This window comes from Emys orbicularis, chromosome 5 (assembly GCF_028017835.1).
Source record: "Emys orbicularis isolate rEmyOrb1 chromosome 5, rEmyOrb1.hap1, whole genome shotgun sequence".
In the NCBI taxonomy this organism is placed as follows: Eukaryota; Metazoa; Chordata; order Testudines; family Emydidae; genus Emys; species Emys orbicularis.
Genome location: NC_088687.1, coordinates 140,206,423 through 140,224,821, shown reverse-complemented (window position 1 = coordinate 140,224,821; position 18,399 = coordinate 140,206,423). Strand labels below are relative to the sequence as shown.

At 56.2% G+C, this 18,399-nt stretch overlaps 1 protein-coding gene across 1 annotated transcript in view; it reads left to right on the top strand.

Annotated features, from left to right (window-relative positions):
* The first annotated feature begins 2,313 nt into the window (after nucleotides 1-2,313).
* ADAM33 (ADAM metallopeptidase domain 33) overlaps nucleotides 2,314-18,399 on the top strand; it is a 78,861-nt gene continuing 62,775 nt past the window's right edge. Inside the window, exons 1-2 of the mRNA XM_065404748.1 lie at nucleotides 2,314-2,434; nucleotides 6,957-7,039. Coding sequence (XP_065260820.1) covers nucleotides 2,314-2,434; nucleotides 6,957-7,039 — 204 coding nt within the window. The remainder of the gene's footprint in view (nucleotides 2,435-6,956; nucleotides 7,040-18,399) is intronic.

Here is an 18,399-nt window from a genome sequence, read left to right as displayed (position 1 = left end):
GAGGATTGGGATTAACAGTTGATATAAACTCTCCACCTTCTGTCAAGAGGCCAGAGGGTCCTCAGAGAGCAGGATGTCGTGAGGATTGGGAATGACCTTTTCTAGAGTGGGCCGTTGCTTCCCTTAGCCTCTTCTCATGCCACTTTACTCTGAGGGCCGGTTTGCATACTGATTTAGCTAAATCTATGCAGCCAGGGCCGGTGCAACCCATTAGGCGACCTAGGCGGTCGCCTAGGGCACTACAATTTGGGGGGCAGCGACCGCAGTGGTATTTCGGTGGCGGGACCTTCCGCCGCCTCCGTGGGGGGCGGCATTTCGGGGCAGGACCTTCCGCCCCCTAGGGCGGCAGAAAAGCTGGCGGCGCTCCTGTATGCAGCCCTCTGCTGTGGACACTCCTATTTTGGATGAAGAGTGACCTGTTTTGATTGTTTACAGCACAGATTTAAACAAAAAATAGTGTTCTGAAAAGTGCCACGGGATCTCTCTGTTTTTACATCTCAGCAATGTGTAGGGGACATTGCTCGGTCTTGCTCTGCTAACACCCAGCTGGGGCGTTAGGTTCAGGAAAGGAGGGGGGAGGGCGGGGCCAGGAAGCTAAAGAAAAATACATTCCCTTCATCCTGAGAAAAGTCCTGACATCAGCTGAACCCCAGGGGAGGAATATCTGTGACCTTTGGAAAGCGGTCAAGTCATTTGTGGCAATGAACAAGACTCACGTGTATTTTTTTTGGCAGGCACATTTGGAAAGGAAGGTGAGAGGCACCCAGTTTGAATGCTTGCTGCAAGCCATTCATGCTTTTGCTCCACCCTGGAGAAGAGCTGTGAGCTAGTGAAAGGCAGGAAAAGGAGTACTATGTACACAATGGGAACTGTGTGTGTAGAGCAGGGGTGAGCAAACTTTTTGGCCCGAGAGCCACATCTGGGAATAGAAATTGTATGGTGGGTGAAATTGGGGTTGGGGTGCAAGAGGGGGTGTGGGCTCTGGGGTGGGGACAGAAACGAGGAGTTCAGGATGCAGGAGGGGGCTCTGGGTTGGGGTGCGGGGGAGGAAGAGGGCTCATTTGGGGTGTAGGAGGGTGCTCCAGGCTGGGACCAAGAGGTTCGGAGGGTGGGAGGGGAATCAGGCCTGGGGTAGGGGGTTGGGGCACAGGGGAGGGGGTGAGGACTCTGGCTGGGGGTGTGGGCTCTGGGGCGGGGCCAGAAATGCGGAGTTCAGGGTGCAGGAGGGGGCTCCGGGCTGGGGCAGGGGGTTGGGGTGTGGGAGGGGGTCAGGGGTGCAGGCTCTGGGTGGCACTTACCTCAAGCAGCTCCTGGAAGCAGCGGCATGTCCCCCCTCCGGCTCCTATGCAGAGGAGAGGCCAGGCGGCTCTGCGCGCTGCCCTGTCTGCAGGCGCTGCCCCTGCAGCTCCCACTGGCCACGGTTCCTGGCCAATGGGAGCTGCAGGGGTGGCGCGTGGAGCCCCCTGGCTGCCCCTAAACGTAGGAGCCGGAGGGGGGACATGCTGCTGCTTCCGGGAGCCTCGGCACACGTGCGCGGCACGGCCTCGGACCCCGCTCCCCAGCTGGAGCAGGGCAAGCCTCAGACCCCACTCCCTAGCAGGAGCTCGAGGGCCGGATTAAACAGCCTGGAGGGCTGGATGTGGCCCGTGGGCCGTAGTTTGCCCATCCTGGTGTAGAGAGAAAATCTATAGCACTACATCTACACCTGTAAACCTATGACTACCTGAAACTGACACCACCTTTAGTGTCAAAAGTGAGACTAAAGGGAGACTCTGCTCTCTCCTGGCCTAGCTTCTGAAGAAGTTCCCGATAGGAGATGAAGCCTTTTATTTTTTCCTCTTTTTGTAGGTTGAAGTTTGCAGCAAAAGAAAGTTACAGCTGTTCACTTTGTGCCCCAGCCAGCTACTATCCCATGTGGAGCCAGAAGAAAGTGCGGGGCAGGGGGACAATGTATGGTATGGGGGGGGGGGGTGTTGCGGAGGGTGTGTGTGTGTGTGTGCTGGGGACTTTGTGTTCCTGGCCTGCGTGTATCACAAAGTCTGACCAGACCCGAGTCTCTTGCCGTGCGAGGAGCTGGGGGGGACCCTGGGAACTGCAGCCAAGGGGGGCGCTTAGCAGAGCGTCTGTTTCTCATTAGACAAGCCCCACGCCAAGCCCTAGACCCGAACAAGGCCACGGCCCGCTGCCTACAAGCCCCAGGATGCAGCGGGGCCCCAGCTGGCGGCGACGAGATGGGGCGGGGGGAGGCCGGGCTGTATAAGAGGCCGGGCAGAGGCAGCGAGGCTGCCAGGCAGAGGGCAGCGCGCCGCGGGGATGGAGACGGGCGCCCCCCGCAAGCCCTGCTGCCGGAGTGCGCTCACGGGACCCCTTGGGGAGCGTTTCCTCCTCCTCCTCCTGCTGCTCCCCGGCCCCGCGGCCGCCTCCGAGGCACCAGGTAAGGGAGAGCGGGGCGGTCGCAAGGGCAGATCCCCGAGGGGCCCCCTGGGTCTGGCTGGCGGGGAGGGGGGGTGGGTGCACATGGGGTGCAGCCCCCTGGGTGTGGCTGGGGGGAGGGAGGTGGGTGCACATGGGGTCTGGCTGGGGGGAGGGGGGTGGGTGCACATGGGGTGCAGCCCCCTGGGTCTGGCTGGGGGGAGGGGGGTGGGTGCACATGGGGTGCAGCCCCCTGGGTGTGGCTGGGGGGAGGGGGGTGGGTGCACATGGGGTCTGGCTGGGGGGAGGAGGGTGGGTGCACATGGGGTGCAGCCCCCTGGGTGTGGCTGGGGGGAGGGGTGGGGGTGGGAGCCCTCCCGGGTCTGGTTGGTGGGGAGGTGGGTGCACATGGGTGCGCCCGGCAGGGCGCTGGGACTTTGAATGGAGCCGGCAGACAGCCAGATAGGAGCGCGGGCCGAGGGGGCTGTGGCTGGCGATGTGAGCGGAGCTGGGGGTATCGTCCTCCTGCCCTAGTGGAGAGGCTCCCGCTTTGCGGCCCCCGGCCAAGCAGGCTCCACTCCATGCCTCTATATGGTCGTGCTGGGGGATCAGGAGGTGGCTTGCTGCTCGCAGCCAACTTCCCTCTGCCCTGGGCTGGGCTAGCGAGCTCTCGCCCTGCAGACATCGGCTCCGGGGGCACATCCATAGGGGGCCCCTGTCGGACATCGCAGCCAGTGGCCCCTTGCGCCTCTACAGGGTCCCCACCCGAGTGGGGTGGAGGGGCTCCCAGCCTGCACTCAATCCGCAGCTACCCCAGCCACCACTCCCAGGGGCCGGAGCTAGGTTTCCTTGTGCACCCTCTTTAAGATGAAAACCAGCTTTTTGGAAGGACAGGAACATTTTCTGGGAAAGTTTTTTTTTTTTTTAATCTTTGACGTTTTCTGCTATTGACTAAACCGAAATGTTCGGTTTGGTCTCCGTTTCTGGTGTGTGCAGGGTGGGTTCCCTCCAGAAAAATGAAATGAAATTTTTCTGCTTGAAATGATGCGAAAACAATTCTGTATCCTTTGGATTTTTCTTTTTCTTTCTGAAAACACACTGCATGGTGTTGAGCAGCCGCGTGTTAAAAGGCCCCTCAGAGCTGGGTGAATGGGGGGGGCGGGGATCCTGGCTTGGCAGAAATAATTGATCAAGTTTGGGGGCAGGCGGGAGCTGTGAACGGGGACCGGAAAGCTTACTTCGAGCGGGACAGGGACTGCCTTTAAGTGTTTGTACAGCACCTTGCAGTGGGCCCTGTTCTGTGACTGGAGATTCTAGGCGCTACCCCAATGCAAATACATAATGACAGCTATATCAACTGCAGGAAAGGGGTGCTTCTGGAGAGCATGTTTGCGGGGGGGGGGGTTGTATGTAATTCCCTGAAAAACAGGGAGATGGATTGGAAAAAAAGTCCCATTGTAATTTATTTGATTTAGATTTTAACAGGGTACCATGTCAGGGTCTAAGCCCCTCCCATTCACTGCAAGAACAGTTTTCAGCACAGCTAGGATCTTAGCATAATAATGAACAGCCATTATGATATGACCGCAGGCCTCCCCCAAGTAATCATTATAAACAACTCCCTGTGTCCCATCCTATCTCCAAACACCCCTGGAGAAAGGTGGGCTTTGCAGCGTATCCAGCAAGGTTAGGACCCCTGCTCACTTGGATGGATGGAAAGGCCCTGATCCTCAAAGGTAATCCATTTGAAATCAATCAATTATCCTTGAGGATCTGGGCCTCACAGCCTGTCTGTAGGTTCCTGGAAGCTTCCCTAAACAGCTGGAGGTTTCAAACTTGGGTATTGAACTTGTCCTTTCTTTACATGGTTGTTTGGCCTTTTCAGTGTAAAGATTATTTCTGCCTCCATCAAAAATCTGAAGCCACAGATTGCCCCCAGCTGTGTCAGGAATCCGGATTCTCTGAGCAAGAGTAGGAGCAGTATAGCAACAGTTAGTTCTGCTTTTCCCCTTCCTTCCCTTTCTGGGTATCCTGTAATGAGGCCTTAGAAAACCACAAAGGGAAATGATTCCTAGGGGTTGGGATGCTGGCCTATAGTTCTAATCCAAGCTCTGGCAGCTTTGAGGGTAAATCACTTCACTGCTCTGTGCCTCAGTTTCCCTGCCTGGGAAATAGTCATTTACCTCCAGGGGCTTGAGGCTTAATTAGTGTTTTGTAAAAACGTTGAGATCCTCCCACGAAAGCTGCTCATATATTTGCTCTTCATGCAGTCTATTAAGCTACCGTTTGAGAAAACAAAATCAATCTCAGACCCACCCAGTGTCATATTCATGTTACAGAACAAGACTTCAGGGCTCTTCAGTCTCAGGCCTGGCTTACGCTTAAAAGTTCGGTCGACATAGGTACGGCATTTGCGGGGGTGAAAAATTCATACCCCTGAGTGCCGTAGCCATTCTGATCTAAACCCAGTGGCAACGTGGCTAGATTGATGGAATAATGCATCCATCAACCTAGCTACCATTGTTCGGGGGCAGGGTGTGTGTGTGTGTGTGGATTACCTACAGCGACAGGAAAAAACCCTTCTGTTGCTGTAGGAAGCGTCTGCACTATGGCACTACCGTGGCATAGGTAGGGCACCATCGCTGTGCCGTTGTAATGCCTGTAGTATAGGCATGGCCTAAGAGACAAAGATCGAACAAGATCCATTGGCTGGAAGCTGAAGCTAGACCAATTCAGACTGGAAATAAGGTGCAAATTTTTAACAGTGGGGATAACTAACCATCAGAACAATTGACCAAGGGTCACCATCGCTGGCAATCAAGATCCGATGTTTTCTGTAAAAGATCTGCTGTAGTTAAAACAGGAATTAACTCGGGGAAGTTCTGTGGCCTGTGCGATGGGGGAGGGCAGACAAGATGACCTTACAAGCTGTGAATCTGTGCGACGTTGACACAGCTACGCTTTTGATACTCTTGTTATTGTAGCCTTGGTTTTAATGTGCATGTGGTTTCTGACCAAATCTTTAGCTGGTTTTAGACCAAACCCTGGTTTTCAGAAACTCCATCCTTCACATCTCCCTCAGCCCAGTCTGCTTTCAGCTATTCGCACCGAGGAACTGAAACAAGCTGGTGGGACCCTGAATTAAGGAGGCCCTGCTGTTCTGAGCCTAAACCCTCCCCTTTGGGCTGTGACTAAATCCAAACTTTGACTGAAAATGCGTTGGTTTGTACAGCGTCCCTGTCGCTTGAGGTTTTGGAAGATCTTGTGCTGTTTTGCAAGTTTCCCGTGTTTCTTCAGCAATAACAGATTTGTTTGTTTATAAAATTGAGTCATCAGTCACTGTTGGTTATTCTGCAGTCAAACGCAGTGGAATTGTTATGAAAACTCGGGGTACTCGCATGTCTCGAATCGGGTAGGGGAGCTACGCGCATTGCCTTGTCTTGGGGAGTTGGGAAGGGTCAGAGGAAGTGATGATGGGTGGCAGGTCCTTTCACCGCTAGACTGCAGGCTCAAATACAGGTTGGAGATCAGTGAAAGTTGTTACTTGCGGCTGTTTGATGACCTGTGTGAAATGAAGTGGAGAGACTCACTCCGTGGGCCAAATTCCTTGCTGGTGTATAGAAGCCAAGGATTGAACTGAGTCATGGTGAATGAGCTCCACTCTGGATGTGGCCCCAGGATAGGGCAACAGCAAAGTGATGCAGTGGGGTCAGTGCTGTGCCTGCTGGGTGATTTAACTAGAGCTTTGTGGTCTCCAGGCGGGCAGTCTGGCATCTTTCGCCAGCAATGCGTTTGTATTCAGGGTGCAGACGTTGTGCTGGCAATAGGCACAAGCTGTGAGTTTGGATCTGGAACAGTGCTCCACCAGATTAATATATTGTACTGATTGTTACATTCCTGTAGCACTTTTCGGGGCGGGGGGGCTCTGCCTGAGAGGAAGGATGGGCCAGTGGCTAGAATGGTCGCTTGGGAATTGGAGGACCTGCGTTCAATCCCCTTTTTCACCATACATTTCCCATGTGACCTCAGGCAAGTCACTTTAGTCTCTATGTGCCTCAGTTCCTGTAATCTATAGAACGGCACTTCCCTATTTCACAGGGAGAATAAATGCACACATTCGTAGGTCCCAAGGCCAGAAGGGACCACTGTGATAATTTAATGTGACCTCCCGAATAATACCTGCGAGAGACCTTGCCAAAGTAATTCCTGTTTGAAGCAGAACAGATCTTTTAGAAAAACACCCAGTCTTGATTTTAAAATTGCCGGGGATGGAGAAACCACCAGGACCCATTAAATATTGCGAGCCACTCAGTTGTTATGGCCTGTGTTGTCACATAAGTGCCTGAACTAGATGGGAGAGTTCTCAAAGGGCTTGGCCAGCCTGAATTCCTCAGCCGCATTCTGCCGGTGCAGTCGGAGGGGAGTCCAACCGTCAGCACGTCAACGAGAAATGTTCCGATCTCTCGATTTTGTTCTCTTGCGGGGCGGGGAGAACCCCTGCCCGTGTTCTCTGCACCTGTTCACCTTGACATTCTCGCTTGCAGGGCTGCCACTGCACGGAGAACTGGTCACCCCTCACTGGCTTCTGAGAGGACGCAGCAGGCGAGCTGTCAGCGTGGCCGAAAAGGTGGGTGAGATTGAAAGCAAGCATGTTTCATGGTTCCCCCTCCAGCCATACCCTGAGTGGTCTGGGACATAAAGGGTTAAGTCAGGGCTTGAGCAACATGCTCTTGTATTGCGAGTGGGAAGCTCTCCTTACCCAGTGTCCATGTATGGGGCTAAGAAGTCAATATCTGCACAATCTGAGCTGTGAGATATTTTTTTGAAGAGATCTTTTGGCCCTGTAGGTTGCTGAAATAACCTTCTCCCCACAGTGCAGTGTAAGGCTGTCCCCCTGCCCCTACAGGCCGGCAGCCCCAGTGCCTCTGCTGCTGCTCAGAGTTTTGGCCAAGGCCAGTTGTTATTTAGGGTGTGAATTTCCTGCTGGCAATAGGTACCAGCTGTGAGTTTGGATCTGGAACAGAACTCCACCAGATTATTAGGTCAGTTTTCGCAGCTGCTGTTCGGCCAGGAAACTGACTCGATTTCTGTATCGTTCACGCTGCTGCTGCTCCTTGCGGAAAAGGGCTACTCTGAGGAGAAGGGCACCTCAAACACAAGAGGCTGGGTAAGGGGCAGAGTAGCAGACTCCTGGCTGTCCGGGGATTCTGCAATGGCAGGGGGAAAAGACTTCTTTCCTGTTCCAGCAGGCAAGTGGCAATGAAGATCTGGCTCTCATGCATTTGGCTCTCTGGTGAGAAAACCCCCGGAAAGCCTCCGTTGTCTCAGCAAGATTGTTTCTGTCATGTTACTAGAATCTTTGTGGCTAAGCTGTCCGCTGCTCCTGCAATACAAGGAGCAGTTGTGAGGAGGAGGCCTTGAGTTTCAGACGAGGCCTTGAGTTTCAGACGGATGTGCACGTAGCCTGGAGGGGCTGGGTGAGGCCGCCACTGTGTAAATAGCCTCCTTAATATAGGGCCTTTCATCCCGAAGGATCCCAAAGCACTAGAGACCCTTTGTGCGGGGAGCAGTGAAATGCACGTGGGATCTGTTCTGTAGTGGCTACGTGGTGATCTGTAGGTGGGAAGTGGGAGATGACATCTTTGAATGCAACCCCAGGCGGACTCAGGAGGATGGAATGTAACTTTTGATTGGAGTTCGGCCAGGACACTGGGGGAGACTCTTAAAGACCACGATGGTTCAGGAGACCTTGGAGAGATGGACAGTGCCAAGCAGTGCCTGGGGCAGCCCCACCTGGCTGGCGTGTGCTGCTATGCATGGTGGGTGCAGCCTTCATTTGCAAGGCCGCCTTTGCAGTCACCAGTTTCCCCCCCCCCCCCTTTTTTTTTAAACGTGTTTTGTGTGATGTTGCTCTGTGACCTTCCCTGGTTCTGCCCGGGCCTGGCACGGATCCCAGAGCTCGGGTGCTGGTACTCGTCTCGAACAGCTGGCCTCTCAGCCGCTTGGTACAGGCGAGTCTCAACTTATGCGCGTTTAACATGCGCAAATTCAGCTTTGTGCGGTCGGCAAAAACAAAAAACAAAACAAAACAAAAAGAGAAAAATAACAATTTAAATACTGTACTTGCAGTGCGGGTGATTCCGCCCGCCATTACACTCAATGTAATTTTGACTATACGCGATTTTCGCTTTACGCGCTGACAGCGGAACGTAACCCCAGCGTAAGATGACTCGCCTGTATGCTCTTGTGCTCACCATCTTGGTTCATCTCCTGCCCCCCCCACCCAGCTCCCAGGTACAGGGATCAATTGTCTCATGCCCCCTCCATGTGCCTCAGTTTCCCCCCTCAGTAAAATGGGGGCAACGTTACCAACTCACCTCCCTGGCGAGGCTGTGAGGCCTCATTGATGTCTTGTAAAGCGCTCTGAGGCCTTGGGGTGATAGCCCCCGGGTGGAACATTGAGGTTGTTAGTGGCCAATGAATGATTGAATTCCATGGTGAGACGTCTTCATCCAGCAGCTGCGTCCCTTGGCCGGCTCCTCTCCCTGCCCGTAGCAAGAGGGATCAGCACCAGGCGCCCTCCCACCTTAGCCCGCGGGGTTGCTATGCCTCCCATGGTCCGTTCATAGGAAGGGATTGCTCCATTCCCAGTGAATTACAGCAGCGAGGGGGAGAGGGCCCAGGTCTATATATAGGCCAGAGGGCAGTCAAGGCGGGGAATGCGGGATAGCCAGGAAGTTTATTTATATTGCTGCTTACATCCCTCTGCCTGGAATCCACTCAGAAGATGCTGGGACTGGGGGAAGATCACTGGGAGAGACTGTGTGTGTGCGTGTGTGCATGTGTGTGCGTGCGCGCGCTGGGGCCCTGGCTTTGCACGGGCCATTGGAGACAATGTTAAAACATCACTTACCAGCGGGATTACAAGGAGGGAGGGGCGAGACCCCTGTTCATTTCCTGGCATCTGTTCTGCCTCAAGTGACTCCAGGCAGAGCAAGACAAGAAGGCGGCTGTCCTGGCGGGGAGGGAGTGCTGCTTGAGAGCAGGAAGAGTGTGTGTAGGCAGGGGGGTGGATTGTGGGAACCAGGCTGGGGTTGTGGGAGGGCAGATCTGTATTCTCGGCGATCTCAGGGGATCAGAATTTCCAGGCGCTAGCTCTAAAGTGGACATCAGTACTGTGCCCCTCACTGTGGGATCTTGGCGCTGAATGACAGTTGTTTCGAGGCAACCCCCTGCTTACACCAAGGACAGGGCTCTGCATATCCTGTCTTATTTCCCCCTCGCCCCCACATCAAAGAGCCTGCTTAGACTCAACGAGGCCACGTGAATGGTCAGAACCCGCCTGTTTTATGAAGGACCTCTTTGGAGCTGGCATGCCCCCAGCCCGCCAGGGCACGGCGCAGCCTGGGTCACATGCAGTGAAGCCAGAAGCCCAGTGCTGCTGCTGGCGTGGCTGGGCTGGTTACTATTCATGCTGTGAGATCAATCTCTGACCCGCAGCGTGTGAGACGGGGGGAGAGTGGTGCGGGGCTAGTGCAGGGTGCCCATTGCCCAGAGGGGAGGCTGGAGCTGAGCAGGGGCTGGGTAACATCCAGGCTGCTAATGAGATTTGTGGCTCAGAGAGGTGAGGAATCAAATCTCGTGCTGCCAGCCTCCAGGGGCACAAAGGCAACTTCTCCTCCCCACCCGTGCGTATGGCCGTGCACATCTGGCTAGGTACCTTCCTCCAAAGCATCAGAGGTTAGCACCTTCCAGGCATGGGGGTAGGTGGGCCCAGGCAAGGATTCAGGGCCCCAAGTCCTGTGCAAATAACATTCTGCTTTTCCCTAACACCCGCCCCGCGAGGGTCTCTGAGTGCTGTGGGGACATGAGTGAACGCGGCTTCGCAACCCCGCCGTGAGCTGGGAAAACAGTATCCCTGTTTTAGAGAGAAGGAAACTGAGGCATGGAGCGGGGGGAAGTGACTTGGCCAAGGTCATGGGGCAAATTAGTGGCAGAGCTGGCACTAGGCGATCGGGTACTTTACAAGTTCCGAGTTAGGTTCTTTCTAGCCCGGATAGCCTGGTTCTGTGTTTTGCCTTCCTGCCTCAGTGGTGACTTGGATCCGCTCTCCCTAGAGGTCTGGAGACGTATCATGGAACAATCCCCTTCGTCTCCTCGGCAAACTTGATCAGGAGGCATAACGAGATCCAAGGGCTGGAAGTTGAAGACAGCCAAATTTAAACCTTGATTTAGACAGCTTTAATCCAGCTTCTGTGGGCAACTCCACAGCGTGTGTGTGCGGGGGGAGAGGGGTGTTAGGCTGGTTGGTCAGGGTGGTCCATTCTGACCTGGGAGTCTGTCAATCTATGAATCCTCTTGTTCATCCCCTTCCTTCCGGGAGAACAGGTCGCCCGCCTGCCTTCAACCTGCTCATCTTGACAATTGCAATTCTGCATTAACACTGTGCCTATAATCAAATCTCCATCTTCAGCTGGTCGCCTGAAGCGGGTCAGGAAGGAATCGTTTTTCCCCCCGATGCACAAATGATCCGATGTATTGTCTCCCCCTGCCACCCCACCCCAGCCTCAGGGGCTTCTGAAGCATCTGAGATTAGCCTGGCTGGAGACTGCTCTGAGGTGGGACAGAGAATCCACTTATTAGATGCCGGTTGCTGTGTCTTGCTCAGGTGCTCAGGGTGACGCTGGTGGCCAGATGTGGGGCTGGGAAGGGATTTCTCCCCATGGACCTTGGGGTGGATCATCTGGGCACAGCTCACCTCATCAATTCCCTGCCGTGGCACTGGTGGCACCTCAGTCTCCCCTGGTCTCTCCCGGTGGCTCGCAGGACTGAAATGCTTTGGGCTAACTAGCGTCACTGGCTCAATGCAGGGGTGTTTGGGTGACGTTTAACGGCCTGGCACGCCCAGGAGGTCAGACGAGAGGAGCCAACGCCCCCTTGGACCAGCTTACCGAGGGTTGTGGTGACCCCCCTTCGCTGGGGATCGGCAGATCTAGGCAGGAAGATCCACTCTCGTCCAGCCAGAGCGAGGGGCCTTGGGGAATTAATTCAGGGGAGGGCTGTGGCCTGTGCTGTACAGGGAGGTCAGGCCAAATGATCACAGCGCTTCCCCTCTGGCCTGAAGCTCCATCCCAGGGGCACAGTGACGGGATCTGCCCAAGGCCAGGAGGCTTTGCTCTGTTCCCCACGTAGCAGCTTGTGCAGGATCCTGGGGGTTGGGGCGAGTAGAGGCAGGGAGAAGAACTAACCCTGCCTTGGAGCAGGTGCGTGGGTGGCCTCGTGTTCGCTGTGGTCTCGCTGGGGGGGGAGGGGGTGCTCCTCGCAGGCAGCAGGGCGGACGTCTCTTGTATCCTGTTTCCTTTCTCTCCCCCTCGCTCTGCGTGCATCACCGAGCCGGCTAACCTGCTGGCTGCTCTTGCCAGCTGCCGCCCTTCTGCCGTGGGGGTGACACGAGGAGAGAGGTCGTAGGTTGCTGTGACTGGCCATCCCGGTGGCTCTGATCAGATACCTCTGTGTCAACCACCACCCTCCCCCTAGACCACGAGTGCTCTGTGCTCCCACCGTGACTCGGGGGAGAGCACGGCAGGCTGGGGCAGCGAGAGCCCTGGCGGGAGGAGCGTGGGGCAGCTGGACTCTGCAGTGATTGCCTGGGCCCTAGGAGAGCCCTGTGTCTCGGGGCGGGGGAGAGGGGGCTGCCTGTGAGTGGCCGAACGGGCTGAGGGAGGAGCTAAGAGGCAGCATGGCCCCGTGGATGAGGCACTGGACTGGGACTCAGGAGACCTTGGTTCAGTTCCCTGCTTAGCTACTGCTGTCCTGTGGGCCTTGGGCAAGTCCTTTCCTCTCTCTGTGCCTCAGTTTCCCTCCCAACCTTTGACTGTGCAGATGGTAAGCTCTGTGGGGGCAGGGATTCTCTTGCTTTGTGTCCGCACAGCGCCCCACGCAATGGGGTCCCGGTCTCAGTTGGGGCCTCTGGGCCACTACACCTGATGACAGTGGTATCCCAGGCTATGTGATTTTGCAGGAACCAGTGTGGACCTCCTCTTGCTGACCGTGTAAAGCGAGAGCAGCCTGTGTGACTATCCTGGCCTACGCCCTAGTACCAACCGCGTAGGCAGAGCTGGGTGCTTGGTCGGTGTGTGTGAATGTCTCTGAGGAAACCAGACCCGGCCTCGTTCTGAACCATCGCACAGTCGTTGGGACGAGGAAGCTAGAACTGGCTGGGATCTTGCCCGTGGCGCTAGCTACTCTGCCTCAGTTTCCCCATCTATACAATATGGAGAGAGAATCCCTTCCTGAAGTGAGGGTGGGGAGGATTAGTTAGTGCTTCTAAAGTGTTTTGACTAGGAAAGCCCTCTAGAAGGGCTAAAGGTTACGAAGACCCGTGGCCTGAACTGGATTTTAGAGCCAAGTCCTAGTTCGTTTGAACTTTGGGGGCCAAACACCCAGAGCAGAAATCTAAGGTGGTGAAATTTATCCTGGGGTTGGAGGGAGGGTATAAATCACATCATTTTAGACTGTTAGATCCCCTTTGACTGACACCCTCTTACCTGTTCTGTGTACTCCAGCAGCAACCAGAGGCCCTGATCAGAATCAGGCCCTGTTGTGTGAGGTGCCAGACAGCCCCATAGTAAGAAACAGTCCTGACTTAAAGGATTCATCGTTGGTTCTGAGTCATTTTAAAAGGTGCTGGGCTGTTTTCCCCCAAACGCAACAGCAGGGTCTGCCCTCCTCTGCCCCAGCAGCCCTGCTCTCTCCCGGCCCCTCGGGCCCAAGTGCTGCACCAGCCAAGACCCCTGTCAACGCAACGAGGCGAGCTCCAGAAACGTTGTGTAAGGGAGGACGTCAATTGCATGTCAGCGCATCTGAGGCTGGTGGATTTTACCGGCAGCCTCTTCCAGATCCTCCATGGGCAGGTTCCCTCGGCACAGGTTGCCGAATCCGGTCTCCCCTGTTCCCGGCACTGCTTGGAAGGCCAGTGCCCAGCGGGTGGGACATGCCGCCATTGTGACTGGGAAGGGGGTCAGGGCCTGTACTAGGCACAAGGCAATGCACAATCAGGCTCCGGAGTTTTGTCCTGCTTCTGCCTTAGATATAGGTACTTACTGCGGCACTGGGGGAAGGGCGTGTATCTGAGCACCCCGCAAACCTTAATGTATTTACCCTCCCCAATCCCCTGGTAGGTGGGACAGTACCATTGTCCCCATGGTATGGGGAGGCCAACACCCAGATCATCCGAGATATTTAGGCTCCCAACTCGCGCTGAAATCAATGAAATATCTCCATGACTTGGAGGATCTGCCTGAATGACTCTGTGGGACTGTGGGCCTGCGGTCGAGCAGGGAATTGAGTGCGAGTCTCCCGGACTAGTGCCCCAATCGCTGGACTGTCCTTTCTGTGTGTGTGTGTGTGTGTGTGTGGTGGATCCATGTCACGGGGAGCCATACAACAATCTCTCTCATCTGTGTGACGTTCCAGCTGAGAATTCCAGCTTGCAACCAGCAAGGTTGTCTCTGCGGAGCTTGCCTTGATATCTCTCAGTTCCAGGCTGCAGAGGGGTCCCAGGAACTAGACCCACCCGTCTTGCCATGCGTTATCACTTCCACGTGCCCTCCATGCGGGCAGAAGGGGGTTGATTTCTCCATAGCTCCCACGGCAGCCTCGGTGTCTAGGTTAAGGCACCCAGCAGCCGCTGATCTCACGGGCGCTTTGGCGCTGCCTGAGCTGGTGCCTCTGGGCAGGGTCGCCAGTTGCTCTTAGGTTTGGCGTCGTGAGCCGCGCAGTGATGGTGCAGGTGGCCTGGGTGAGGCCGCGGGCTGCGGAGAACCAAAGATCATTTTCCCTCAAAGAAAAACAAAAGGCTTTGGCTTTGGCTCCTCCAGCAACAGCTCTGCGGTTTTTCTGATCAGCAGATTGAAAAAGAAAAATACTCTTGAATTCCACCCGCCGGGGCTGGGTCTCCGCCACCGTGGCTCCTTCCTCAGCTGCTGTGAACTTCGCCACAGCTGATGGATTTTGGACGGGCTGTTGGAGCCTGGAGCTGGAGTCTTGCGCAGCGAGTGTCCCCAGACAGGACCCCTTGCAGGCGCCATGGGGAGAGACGATTCCCCTGTTTGCTTCTAGCCTCGGCAGTGATGGAAACGCCAGCGTCTCCTTAAGCCCCTCGGGCTGCATGGCTGGGAAGTGTCTTGCAGCAGAGGACAGCTGGCGGGCGGGGCTCACTGCTGCAAGGTATGCTGGAGGCGAATGGCTTTGCCACTAGCTGAGATACAGGCTATCAATCCTCATGGTCCAGGGCACGCGCCCAGTTCAGCGAGGAATTCCCAGGGTGGCGCAGTTATGCCCATTATGGATGGGAGCCTTAGAGCTCCCTCGGTCTCCGAGCTTTGACCCCTGTTGGAGAAGCCCCAGGACTAGAGACCTAGCAGGGGAGACTGGTTCTGTCTGCTGCAGGGGCTGCTGGGGGAGGGTCTGTGGCCTGTTATACTCTGGCACTGTGAAGGGGGTGGAAGTGAGACCCCAGACACAGCTGTCCCCCTGGCTCTGCACCAGCCAGGCCCCCTGGCTCTGCACCAGCCAGGCCCCCAGTGTCAGGGGTGTGCCAAGAGTGGGGGTGGTTGGCTGGTGTGCAGGTCACTTGGGCTATTTCTCTGTCTCCAGGGGGAGTGGAGCGTAAATTACTGGGGCCTGGGCAGGGGCGTGTGGGGCTTAAAGCCACCTTTGCTCCCCCCGCCCCCGGTCTGTGCCAGGGGCAGGAGCTGAGAATCGGGCGAGGACTCTGAGCTGCAGCCCCGGGCCGTTGCGGCCGGCAGCTTCCTGTGTCTGACTCAGCCCGCCCAGGTGCCGGACGGTGCCCTCGTCTGGTTGCTTAAAGGCAGGTGCCGCCTCTATTTCCTGTGGATAAGCCGGTGCGCTGGGTTGTGGGGCTCTGGGGCTGCCGGCAGAACCCGCCACTCCCTCCTCTCTGCTGGGCAATGCTGGCCGCCCAGGAGCCCTCGCCAGCCGGCCCTGCGGACCCCGCTGCCGCCTCCACTACTCAGTCCCGTCCTGTCATTTCCATGGGCATCTTGTGATAACCCATCTCCCGGGTGAACTAAAAATCCTGGGGGGAGTCGACATCTGCTTGGCTTGAATCTGTCGTCTCCCCCAGGGACTTGCAAGTCCATCTGGCTGGCAGGGGGGCCTGCCTGAGTCCTCTCCTTACTCCGCACCAGAAGTGCAGGGGCAGCTGGCTTTAAAGGGGCCACCTCGGTGTTGGAGGGCGCTCTGCTGACCTCCCCCTGTTCTTTCCCAATATCTCTATTCAGCAAGGATTTGGGGAAGCCCTGTGAAGGCTGTTGGACAGTCGGGGCTGGCTGGCTGCGGCATGCAGCGGATAAGGGCCCAGTCCTGCTCCACTGTGGGCAACGGGAGCTCTTCCATCGGTTTCTCAGGAGCAGTCTCCAGCCCCACATGACTAGATGGACTGAGCAGGCAGAGAGCGGTTCCCTGTGCGCCGCCAGAGGAGACTGTAATCTTCCTTTGCGAGTGACCCTCGGCCCTTCTCATCCCAATACCTCCAAGCTCATCAGTCCCAAGGCACAGGAGAGGAAACTGAGGCCCAGAGAGAGGAATTCCCTTCCCCACGCTCACACGGGGAGTTTGGCATCACCAGCATACTAGTTCCAGGCCTTAACCACCTTCTCTGCCAAGGGCTTTGAGTCTGGGGGGTGTGTGTGTGTGGGAAGGGGGGGGGGGATTAGGAGGGGGAGAGGCAGCTTTGTGAGCATGGCCCTTTAAGAATTCAGTTTGACAAGAGCATCCTGCCAACAATTTGCTTATGCAAACACACAATGTAATTGCTGGGGAATTTGAAGGAGCCAAACTCCACTGAGGGCGCTGGGGAAGGGGAAAGCAAAGGGGGATTTGAGGGGGAGGGAGGGAGGAAGAAGGGGGGGAGAACTGGGACCCACCTGGGGGGTAAAAGGGAATTGAACGGAAAAACGCACAGACCATATTTGGCCAAGGCAGCGCTGTTTGTATAAGATCATGTTCTAAAAATCCAGCCCATTCCCAGCATTGCCAAGGGAGAGGGACCCTCTGCTTCCCTCCCCTCCTCCCCCTGTGAAATCACCGCAGCGCTGCGCCCGGCTGGCGCGGGGAGCTGAGTGGCCGTGTTTTGGGAATGACTAAGGGACTCCCAGGGAAAACGTGGATTTTTTCCCCCTGTCTGCTCTGGTCTCCTTTTTTGGAGCTGGGAAGATTTTCTGGTGGCGGGAGCGGGACTGTTGCGACATCCCACCTGGCAGTTTCAAGGCCCCCCATGACATCTCCCCCATGCTGCCACCATGTGGCAGTGAGTCTGGCATAGGTGTGTATAGAGGCCAAGCCCCTCCATCTTCCATGTATTTCTCCTGCCGGCTGCCCTGCGAGGAGGGGCAGTGCTGGGATCCCCACTGTGCGGATGGGAGCTGAGGCGGGGAGAAGCTGGGGATGACATTTTCACAACTGCTTAGCACGGCGGCCCAGATCCTCAATGGCTCCTGAGTTCTATGGCGGTTTGGTGCCTAAATACCTTGGACGCCTCATTTTCACATGGAATAAAGGCACTTGGGGGGGGAGGTTTTTCAGAGGTACAAATGGCAGCCGGGCGCCCAACTGCCCCTGGCGTTCAGGTGGCGTCTGGCAGCCAGGCGCCGCTTGTGCCTTTGCAAATTCCCCCTTGGCAGCCTGAGTGCCTCTGACTTTCAGTGAGATGAGGCGGGAGAGGGAATCTCTCTTATTGGACCAACTTCTGGTGGTGAGAGAGACCAGCTTTCGAGCCACACACAGCGCATCAGGCTCCTAAACCACTTAGGCCAGGGCTGATGAGAGGGGAGAGGAAAGAGGGGACAATTGTACCAGAGCCCCGAGCTCAGCCCTCCCCCCCCCGCAAATGTCTGTAACTGAGGTGAAATGGGAGGGGGTGGGGCCCTAGCAAACATGATGTACCAGGGGCCCAGTCCCCGAAGTGCCTGAACTGCCACATCTTCTTTCCTTAGTGTTTTCTCTCTGGATTGTGCTACTCAGAGCAGATTTGTGCCTTCCATGAGGAGAGCCCTGCCCCTACCCAGCCGGCCTGGAGCCCTGCAGACGACACCGAAAGTTGTACAATAAGGAACAAACTGCAGCCTTGCTAGGGAGGTGGAGCCTGCGGATCCCACCGCTGCCTCTTGGGTGTATGGCCTATGCGTTTAGCATTGCTGGTCTGGCAGCCTGGAGCCCTCAGCTGTGGCAGCACCAGCTTCCTTGCCCTGGCATAGAGACCACGGCCAGGTCGCTCCGTTAGCTCTCTGTAGGGGCTGCCCATAATTAGCCCCACTTGTGGGCATGGCTTTTTCACTTCCCAGGCCACCAAAGAGCCCTCAGCTGGTGACAGTTTCTAGTCACTGCTGGCCTGGATTTGAACCCAGGGCTTTGCGGGTTCCCAGGTCAGAGTCTGAAGTCTCAGGCTCCAGTGCAGCACCCGTGGGCTTCCCAGAGCAATGTGCTGGGACTTGGGCTTCCCACGGGCAAGGCTGGGGCTGTCTGTGATCGAGAAGTGCTGGCTGATTAAAGAGGGGGAAGGTTGTCACTGGACGTGGGTGGGCCTTTGAATTGGGGCGAAGACATGGCAGTTCCTCTCGCTCGTCTTGCCCCCTGAGTTTCAACCAGCGTGCGTGGCGATCAAAGAGATGGGAAGGCGAAGCCCTTCATTGGGAGTGGGATTTCGCTCTGACGGCTGATTCTTTCTTGTCCAGGCAAAGTCCCTCCTGGCTGTGGTGCTGCCTGCATCTTGAGTGTAAGGTGGGACCCGTTATGAGCAAAGCAGGGGTGAGAACGGCCCTGTGCCAATGGGGCCATTCTCGGAGGGATACGCGGTGTCGACGGAGAGATGTGTTTGCTTGTCTGTCTTGCTCTCCACGAGAGCCTCCCCATACTAAGTGTCACTGCAGTCCGGCCCGGCAGCCAGCTCTGAGCAGCGGCCGTTCT